Source organism: Eurytemora carolleeae, unplaced genomic scaffold (genome assembly GCF_000591075.1).
Source record: "Eurytemora carolleeae unplaced genomic scaffold, Eaff_2.0 scaffold1878, whole genome shotgun sequence".
Taxonomy (NCBI): Eukaryota; Metazoa; Arthropoda; class Copepoda; order Calanoida; family Temoridae; genus Eurytemora; species Eurytemora carolleeae.
The window spans coordinates 1-11,004 of NW_019397949.1; the positions used below are offsets into that span (position 1 = coordinate 1).

At 29.1% G+C, this 11,004-nt stretch overlaps 1 protein-coding gene and 1 long non-coding RNA gene across 2 annotated transcripts; both read right to left on the reverse strand.

The window, feature by feature from the left end:
• Positions 1 to 4,579: 4,579 nt before the first annotated feature.
• LOC111716436 (uncharacterized) lies at positions 4,580 to 6,434 on the reverse strand. Its single transcript, XR_002768489.1, has 3 exons — positions 6,277 to 6,434; positions 6,118 to 6,202; positions 4,580 to 4,827 (listed from the first exon to the last, which is right to left on the reverse strand). It is a non-coding gene; the product is annotated as an uncharacterized LOC111716436 (long non-coding RNA).
• Positions 6,435 to 9,188: 2,754 nt separating this feature from the next.
• Positions 9,189 to 10,981, reverse strand: LOC111716435 (CD2 antigen cytoplasmic tail-binding protein 2 homolog; the record flags this gene model as incomplete). The annotated part of the gene is given in 3 exon segments (XM_023491893.1): positions 9,189 to 9,267; positions 10,077 to 10,164; positions 10,900 to 10,981. Coding segments are annotated over 3 exon segments (189 nt in total), but the record flags the coding sequence as incomplete, so codon positions are not given.
• Positions 10,982 to 11,004: the final 23 nt, after the last annotated feature.

Consider the following 11,004-nt stretch of genomic DNA (forward strand, 5'->3'; position numbering starts at 1 on the left):
ATTTTGATGTTAAAATGTTTAAACCATCAGGTTGCAAAGAAATTGAGATTAGAAAATTTGGGTTTGTGGCTAAAACTCAGTTCCTTTGTGATGAATTGCATTTATGAAAAAATCATATCTTATAAAATAACATTAAATTATAACTAAACTTTCTAAAATTATATTTAGTAAATATTGTGTTTAATATTTGTTTGTTTAGGTTTGGACTAGCATGCAGCATGTTTAAGGGAGAAATATGGACAGCTGGAGGATACAATGCTGAAGATGTAGATGTTGTAGAAATATTTAATCCTTTTACAGACACCTGGAGGAGTGGACCTACGCTGACCAAGAGAGGATACTTCCTAACAATTGAGGTGCTGGACAACAACCTGGTAGTATTTGGAGGGTGGCGAGGTAATGACAACCTTTTGATTCTAGAGGGCGAAGATTGGAGGGAGGAACCTCTGCAATATAGACATTTTGGACATGCCTCTGTATCAATTCCTTGTAATTGAAACAGAGATGTATGTTCATTCTATTGTAACTTGAATTAATAATTTGATTTAAAATATTGTCTTTTCTAAAAATAAATTGGATTTAATGCAGCAAGTTCTTGTTAATTGTTCTGAATAAAATGAAAAGGAGTAGAGTACAGAAGTTTCAAGTTTTAAATATCACACTTTGAAACATAAAAAATATAAATATTTGATGAAAAATTGATCAAAAAACTATCTACTTGATACTGGTGTTGAATGAAGAATGAAATTTATAACATAAGAATATTTGAAAAAAGTGTCACTTTATGAAATTTTTTTATTAAAAACTGATTTTGGGTTTTATAAGGAATGTATAAGGACAGTAATAAAAACTTACACTTGACTAAAATAATGAAAGATTAAATAAATTTTCAGAATTCCAAGTTACAAAATTGTTAATAATAAGTTCTAATATTCTAATTCCTATATTTTTGAAACCTTATGACTATGTTTGAAATATCAAAGGTTTACACCATCAGGTTGCAAAGAAATGGGGACTTGAGAATAAGAGTTTGTGGCAAGTATTTATAGCTCCTTAGTAGATGGTTTCAAAATCAAAATCATAAATGGGTTCTAAATCTACCAAGATATATAAATGAATATGGTGACTGTTAGATTAGATTTCAATAGTTTAAAAACACAATCAAAGCCTATATGTGTACACTCAAGGATGAAAAATACACAAAGTAGTTTAAACCTTGATTTCAATTTATATATGTATATGCACAGTACACAGGGTACTGTTAAAAGCTTAAGAGTAAAACATTTAAAATTTGCAAAAATTCTTTCCAGAGTTGACAGTAATTATATTAAAACAAATTGTTTTAACTTTAGAATCTTTAACTTTTTATCACTACTTTCTAAAAGGGTGTTTAATCAATATTGGAAAGTAGATGGTTAATATTTGGAATTGGAAGGAAAGGAAATGAGTTTATGCCACAAACTCTAACTGTTTCCCCTCTTTATCTTAGCAACCCGATATAGTAGACCTTTGATATGTTAGATTGAATAGTTTGAAATATCATCCGTTTACACCATCTGAGCTGGGAACTTTTGAATGGTGGATATCGGGATTAAGGCTTAATCCACTCTTTTTCTTAATCTCCAGATTAACATAGTCTTGCAAGATTATCTTAAAAGTGTATGATAAACAATAAAATTCAAATTAATATTTAATCATCTGAGAAACTGTAGCAGCCAATCAGAGAAAAGCGGGCAACCAATGAGAGAACAGAAATATTCTCATTGGAGAAAACAATTAACGGATATCCAAGGAGAGAGAAAAATAGTGGATCAAGGACTAAAATGAAAAGTTTCCACAGTGGATGTTCGGATCAAGAAGTCAGGATTAAAGTTTATCCATTCTAAAGTTTTCAGCTCTGGTTGCAAAGATATATGGATTAGAAAATTTGAGTTTGTGGCAAAAACTCAATTCCTTTGGATAAAGAGTAATAAAGTACACACAGTGTTAAAATGAAAGAATGAAAAACTTATTTTTATACTTTTTTTTAAAGAATGAACTTCAAAGAATACATATTATTTATACGCTAAATAATCCTAAGCCGATAAAACATATATTTTCACTTTTTAACATTGCTTACATTTTCAAATTCTCTTGAACCTTGATCAGATTTTCTTTTTCAATAAGTTGAATACAATTATTGGATTTCTTCTAAGTGTGCATTAGATCTTGTAAATCATTATTACCAGTCCTGTCGATATTCTGCTCTGTCTCATAAAAGTTAAATTTTTTCTCTAGGGTGTTTATTTTCTGGTTTCAGGACTGTTGTACAAGCTGTACAATACAGAAGAAATTGAACATAATGTGTGAATATTCTCTCTCCCCCATTCACATTAACAAGTGTAGTAAAACTATTTGCTTTGTAACAACATCAAATACCTAAAGTATTGCTTTAAAGTCGTCTTCCTATTTCAGAGTTTTCTGGTTATCACTGTAAGGTGTGAAACTATCCTCTGTAGAAATATAATTGAAGTTATACTCAAAGAAGTATTGTCAATGTTTTTAAAAGTAAAATTAATCGATTTGATTGTAACAAAGAAAAATTACTCTGATATAAATCACATTTCAATTATTTAGTTTTTTTAATTTTAATTTTTAAGTAAAAGTAATCAAAAATTTCAAAATTTTCAAAGTTTAAACCCCTGCACCTAGACGAATTTAAATTCTAAATAAAAAACCAATTAAAAAATCATTTTCTTTTATTCAAATTTTTAAAATTCTTAAACAAACCCTTACCTTTATGTTTAAATGATTTTATTTTATCTATAATATAAGGTTTGAGGTAGAAGGATAGTATAGAACAGATTAAAATTACTCTTATCTTTCAAGGAGATAGATAGATAGATAGATAATAGATAAATATGTACAATTAGGAAGATAAATTGATAGATAGATAGCAGGCCCGTAGCTAGGAATTTTGAAGGGGCGTACCACATGTAAACTTGAGAACTCTAAACCTTAGTAAATGTTAAGATCAAAACTAAAAAAACTGATTTAGACTTATTATCTTATTTAGATAGATATTTAGACTTATTATGTTATTTAGATAGATATTTAGACTTATTATCTTATTTAGATAGATATTTAGACTTATTATCTTATTTAGATAGATATTTAGACTTATTATCTTATTTAGATAGATATTTAGACTTATTATCTTATTTAGATAGGTATTTTGAAAACATTTCTTTGTTCTCTTCAATGTAGTCGTTCATCGTTGTTAATCGTTTTTAAAAACGAACAAACCATTTGTTTTGAACTTTTAAAAACGAAACAACGATATGATCATTTACTAAAAAAAAACTATAGGTTTTTTAATTTTTCTAATAAACATGAGTTTTTTTAATTTTTTTTACATTTTTGTTTTATTAGGGAAAATGACGGTCGTTAACGAAGAGTTGTTCTTAGCAATGGTTAATGGTCAAAAAAAAATATGTTAATAAAAAAATGTTAATATAACGAAGATATAAAATGAAAAAACGATATTTTTCTACGTCCATAACAAACGAGAGTTTTTCAAAAAAAGTGATAACAAGCTATCACTACTTACATTGAGATTATCAATATATATATATATATATATAACAAAAGTTCGTCAAATTATCAATTTTTTCGCGCGATTTTAAAATTTTACAAAAATCAAAAACATTTAATAATAAACAAAATAATTCGACAAACTTTTGTTAGTTATCTATATATATATACTTTGCTTGTCTGTCCGTTTGTTTGGTTGTCTGTTTGTATCCAATAATCATCAAAACAGCTGAACCGATCGGGACTTCGCATGACCCCAGGGAAGGTTTATGGATGATCGAATTTTCAAAAATTTCCCTCCAACAAAATTTGATTTTCATTAAACTTTTATAAGTTTTTAAAATCCACCAATTTTTTTATGAAATCCGTGATATTTTAGTTTGGTTTTACAATGTAATTGTACACAAAGAGAACATGCTCACAAATGAAACAGAAGATGGGCGAGAAGTGCTCTAAACCTAGTTGTTTTATATTGTACAAATAGTAGAATCTCACAATAGAGATTAAAGACTAGAAAAGAAACCATAAATGAATGAATAGACAAAAATTATTTTAATGACAGGGAAAATAGCAATGCCTGTAAAAATTCAAGTATATTGAAAATGTTAAGTTTTCCAAAAAGTAAATTTTAGAAAACTATTTATATTTACTTTTAACTCTAAGATTGTAAAATTTTTTTTTGATTTGACAAATGATGTGACACATGTTTTGCAATCCAAAGTTTTTAAACATGTGTTTTTAACCCCCCCTGCTCCCTGACCCTGCTAGCCAGCTCTAATATTTAGATTGTTAATGGAACGGATTAGTCTTTTTAAACAAAATTAACGGTTAAAAACAAAAATGAAATGGATGGGTTTTTAAAAATTGGCAACTTTCGTTTTTTTCTGCTAAAATTTAGAGCCGATCCTGTTTGATTGTGTTCACTGATATACCTGGATAGATACGTTTCGGTTAAATTGTTATGAAGTAGGTATTTTCTACAAAATATATATAATATATCTGTATATAAACTATGAAAAAAACTTTATTTATTTTGATCAAAAGGAACAATTAAGAAATTCTCAAAATCATTTTATGTTTGCAGTTGTTAATTGAGGATGGAATGAACTTGATGCTGTAGTTGCTGTACTGCAGTGTACTGGTTTGTTTGATTCTTGTTTTTGTACTGCATAGAACTGGTTTCTGATTGTTTACACATAGAGGTCGAACTCTATTCTTTTAGACGTCAAGAATTCCCCAGCACTCCCGACTTTCCTGAACATGGATGACGTATTAGGACAACTCAGGAACTATTTTTTTTCTAAACAATAACAAATATTGTAAATAATAACAAATAAACTAATCAATAACAAATATTGTAATCAATAACAAATATTGTAAACAATAAATAATATAGTAAAAAATAACAGATATTGTAAACAATAAAAAATATCGTAAACAATAAAAAATATTGTGAACAATAAAAAATATTATAAAAAAACAAACATTGTAAACAAATTCAAATATTGTAAACAATAACAAATATTGTAAACAATGGCCAATATTGTAAACAATGACAAATATTGTAAACAATAAAAAATATTGTAAACAATAATAAATATTGTAAACAATAATAAATATTGTAAACAATAACAAATATTGTAAACAATAACAAATATTGTAAACAAAAACAAATATTGTAAACAATAACAAATATTGTAAACAATAACAAATATTGTAAACAATAACAAATATTGTAAACAATGACAAATATTGTAAACAATGACCAATATTGTAAACAATAACAAATATTGTAAACAATAACAAATATTGTAAACAATAACAAATATTGTAAACAATAATAAAATATTGTAAACAATATAAAATATTGTAAACAATATTAAATGACTAATATTGAAAACACAATGAAAAATATTGTAAACAATGACAAATATTGTAAACAATAACAAATATTGTAAACAATAACAAATATTGTAAACAATGACAAATATTGTAAACAATAAAAAATATTGTAAACAATAACAAATATTGTAAACAATGACAAATATTGTAAACAATATAAAATATTGTAAACAATATAAAATATTGTAAACAATATAAAATATTGTAAACAATATAAAATATTGTAAACAATATAAAATATTGTAAACAATATTAAATGACTAATATTGTAAACAATGACAAATATTGTAAACAATTACAAATATTGTAAACAATAACAACTATTGTAAACAATAACAAATATTGTAAACAATAACAAATATTGTAAAGAACGGCAATTATTGTAAAAAAATAACAATATCGTAACAAATAAGTTTGTAAACAATAACAAATATTGTCAACAATAACAAATAAATTAAAACAATAACAAAAATGGTAAAAATGGCTATAATTCCAGGCCAGGGTAAGGTTAGTGGGGAATGGGGAAAAACTTTAACAATAATTTTTCTTATCTGTTATTAGAAGAAAATGCCCGGAAAACATAATGTAAAGATCTAATTAGTTTCAGTACAGTACATGAGCTGCACTGTACATTAACTGTACCTGCACCAGACACCAGCAGCAAAGAATTCAGATTCCTGCCATTCCAACATCTTCTCGCTAGAATACGGACCGTGGACATCCTCCCCTAAACAAAACCATTTAAAAAAGAAAAAAAGAAAAAACTTATTAAAATATCTTTTCCACTCTGATGCAACTTACCGTCTTCATTTTTCCATTTAAATTCCCACATAACCGGTTCTTCTACGTTCACAGCCACTGTCACCTTCTCCTCAGTTCCCGCGTTTTCCTGTCTGCCATTTTTATTTGAATTAGAGCCATTTTCAGGAGTCTCCTAAAATAATATTTTTAATAAGCAAAATATTATTAAAAGGACGGCAGAAGTAATTTCACCTACATTTGAAAAAGGCATGTTTGGGTCATTACAAGAGAAAAAGAATAAAGTGAAAGGAAATGGGCTGGTCTGGCATGAGAAAGCCAGTCGCGCTGCAGACGAATTCGTTATTACACACACACACACACTCTTTTGATACAGACGCACAACATGACTACAGTCAAGGAAATTGCAGAACAATGTTGTCAATTATAAATAAGCTTGAATAAAGAGTAGTTTATTGTAAACTTTAATCAAATTATATTCTTTGCATGAAATTTAGGCTTATAGTGTTGACTTAAATATATAAATAATATATTACATGTATACTTAACTTATTTTTAAGTAAACAATTAACAATGAACAAATACTCTCCTCAGTCTAAAACTAAAGAACGAAAAGTTTTGACTTAAATTTTAAGTTCATGGTTAAATGCCACGTCTGACTTAATTTAAACCTGAACTTTAACCGTGTGGTTAAAATCTTGAAATCCCGCAATCCCTATTTGTCTATCATCATTCAGAGTAACCTGTTACACCTTAATTTGAGTAACAATAGGGATGTTGTCGTTTCAATTAGAGAAACCACAGTTAAAACCAAAATAATCAATTTTCCGTTTAAAAAAGAAGAATATCTCATTAGTCCTTGACCGGGCAAAGGTTTAATGGACACCATTGTGAATCAGACATTCTAATCTACCAATTAGAGGGTTCATTGAAATTAAACCAGAAATCCCTTTAATAAGAAAACTAAAAAAACCTGCAGAATAATATTGTAATCTTGTCAGAATACAACTACAACAGAGTTGTAAACAACAGAGTATGGGTATACTTGAGTACAAGCGAAATTAGGTACAGGATGTCCCACGAATCATGACAGTTGATGAATAATTTAGAATGTCGTCTTTCAAATACTGGATAGTTTTAAAGACATTTTGCAGTTTAGTTCGGTAGAAAATATTTTACTACAATAAATCTTAATCTAGGATCGATTTTACTAATTTATTCAGCAACTGTCATATTTCGTGGAACACCCTGTAGATTTAGATTTTAAAAACATTTCTCACACTAGAGGCGCTAGTATACATGTTATTTTTTATTGTATCAGTTGAAACCCTGTAAAAGAAAGCAAGCAGAATCCTGTTTTCTCTCAGCTTTCTACAGACTCAGAGACCTCTACGGGGGAATATTTGTTTTACCTGCAGAATAATATTGTAATCTTGTCAGAATACAACTACAACAGAGTTGTAAACAACAGAGTATGGGTATACTTGAGTACAAGCGGAATTAGGTACAGGATGTCCCACGAAACATGACATTTGATAAATAATTTAAAATGTCGTCTTTCAAATACTGGATTAGTTAAGACATTTTGCAGTTTAGTTCGGTAGAAAATCTTTTACTACAATAAATCTTAATCTGGCATCGATTTTTCTATAATAAAACTGCCATATAGTGTTTATTATTATTTTCTTTGGTATCAAACAACTCAAGAAATTATGGAAGAAGACATTTTAAAATATTCAGCAACTGTCATATTTCGTGGAACACCCTGTATATGTAGATTTTAAAAACATTTCTCACACTAGAGGCGCTAGTATACATGTAGTTTGAATTGTATCAGTTGAAGCCCTGTAAAAGAAAGCAAGCAGAATCCTGTTTTCTCTCAGCTTTCTACAGACGACTCAGAGACCTCTACGGGGGAATATTAGTTAAAATGCACAAGTAGCATGATCAGTATGATCAGACGCCAATGGGATATGGTTGTAGATAGCCAAGTTAGGAAGTGGGTGGAAGTGGTGGGGTGATATATAGACTTAGATAAATCTCTATTGTCTGACCCATTCCTCCAAAATATTAGGAATGATTACTCAAAGCAATTTGAGAAAATAAATTATTTTTGTGGTACCAAGTTTAAACAAGAGGAAAACATCATAGTTTTCATTTTTAAAGGAGGAGGGGGTGGGGGAGATATATATAGTACCCCTTATGAAGTGACAATACACTCCTGTATACCGAGTCCATTAGCACCTGATCAAATCAGGGCTAAGTCATGTGTTTGGTGTCTATTCAATAGAAGATGTTTGGCGGTAACATCTATCTTTCTATTTATCTCATTATCCAATTGAGATAAATCCTTATGGCGGCGATATACACTAAATGGAAATGTTTTCTTCTCCTGAAACTTTAGTAAAACAAAATCAATATATATATAAGTTGTAATCTCTTTTTTGTCTGTCTGTCTGCATATTTGTTTGTTTCTACAAGCATAACTTAGGAACCCCTGGACTGATTTGCCTCAAATTTTGATTGGGGAACCGGGAAAACCCCGGTAATGTTCTTAGCTTGGTTATAATTTCTAAGTTGAGTGGGTCGACTTTAATAGCGACAATTTAGTTTTCCGGTAAGATCGTTCAAGTGCGGGTAAACGGCGGGAGTAACTATGAGAACCCTGGGCAACGCTGGGTTCCCAAGCTAGTTGGAAATAAGATACGATTACTATTTGATAATGTTTTTTTTTCATCAATTCATCAATAAATTAATTTATAAATTTACAATTTGTTATTAAATCTATTTACGCTTTTATCGATTAAACAAATTATTCATTGATTAATAGATGGATTGATGAAGTAAATGATCAATTGATTTATCGATACATAGATAAGTCACTCAATCCATCAATTAATCAATAAAGGGATGAATCAATGAATGAATGAATAAATCAATGATTATTAAATTACCTTAACCCAGTCCACGTCATCCAGCCAGGCATCCTTCACATCATCCTTCTTCTCATTCCATACAAAGTTACCATCCTTACTACAGATAGACAGATAGATAGATAGATGGATGGATGGATAGATAGATAGATAGATAGATAGATAGATAGATAGATGGATAGGAAGATAGATAGACAGAAAGATAGATAGATAGATATAGATAGGAAGATAGATAGATAGACAGACAGACAGATAGATAGATAGATAAATAGATAGATAGATGGATAGGAAGATAGTTAGACAGACAGATAGATAGATAGATAGATAGATGGATAGGAAGATAGATAGATAGATAGATAAATCCTTCACATCATCCTTCTTCTCATTCCATACATATGTAACGAAATCTAGACCCGAGATATTTAACGATAACTCAACTCAAAGTCTTATTAGAATCTAACCGACTCCTCTAGCCAAAACTCTAGGCTCTGTATACGTCTGTGTAAACCAACAAGTTGTACTCAACTAATTTATTTTATATACAGGTGAATGAACTGACCGGGCTAGCCCGACAGGATCAACATACAAATAGTTAAGAAATATTACTAATCATAGAGAAAATAGATAGCATTATTAACAAAGAAAAAATAGTGAGCATTACTACAGAATATATATTACACATATCCTTACTGCAGATAGATAGATAGATAGATATATATATAGACAGAGAGACAGACAGACAGATATACAGATAGACTGATAGATAGACAGATAGACAGACAGACAGAAAGATAGACAGATAGACAAATAGATAGATAGATGTATAGATGGATAGACAGACAGACAGACAGATAGATAGATAGAAGGATAGATCGATAAATAAATATAGCTAGATAGATAGATAGATACCTGAATGTCCCCTCCTGCTGTTCCTCCTTGAGATTGAAGGGTGTAATCTGAATATCTCCATCAAAGTTTAACGTATTGTCCTCCTGACCTAGGAACAAATAAAACAAAGCTCGCCTTNAGGGGTCGCATTTTTCAAGCAACCCTTAAATTATCAGAATTCAAACACTTTTTCTAGATAAAAAACTGACATCTTTCTCATTGTTACTAAGATACAGGTGAAAAAAGTACTAATGTGAATCGGAAATACCATTCTTAAAATGACGTGTGCTTTCCCTTTAATCGATAAATTTCGTGGATTTTCTAGATATTTAATACAGGGGTATATATTTTTCAGAATTACCCCTTGCCCCCCTGGGGAAGAGAGGGTAAATGAATTTTGATGATTTGAAAAAATAAAAAAATAAAATAGACAACTTAAGGAAAGCATTGTTCATACTTTTTGATACTTTTAACTCCAAAATTCATTTATTTTCCCTTCAAATCGTTTATTTTCCCTTCAAATCATTAATTTTCCCTTCAAATCATTAATTTTCCCTTCAAATCATTTATTTTCCATTCAAATCATTTATTTTCCCTTCAAATAATTTATTTTCCCTTTAAATAATTTATTTTCCCTTCAAATCATTTATTTGCCCTTCAAATAATTTATTTGCCCTTCAAATCATTTATTTTTCTTTCAAATCATTAATTTTCCCTTCAAATCATTTATTTTCCCTTCAAATCATTTATTTTCCCCTTCAAATCATTTATTTTCCCTTCAAATGATTTATTTTGCCTTCAAATCATTTATTTTCCCCAATGAGTTTGGTTGGAGTGGTTCTACCTTCAATATCATCATCCTTCATTGTTTCAAACTGTTTGTCTCTTTGCCTCTCGTCTTCCTAAAAACAAACAATTTTATTTTCAGAATTTTTTTATTTTCAAAAAA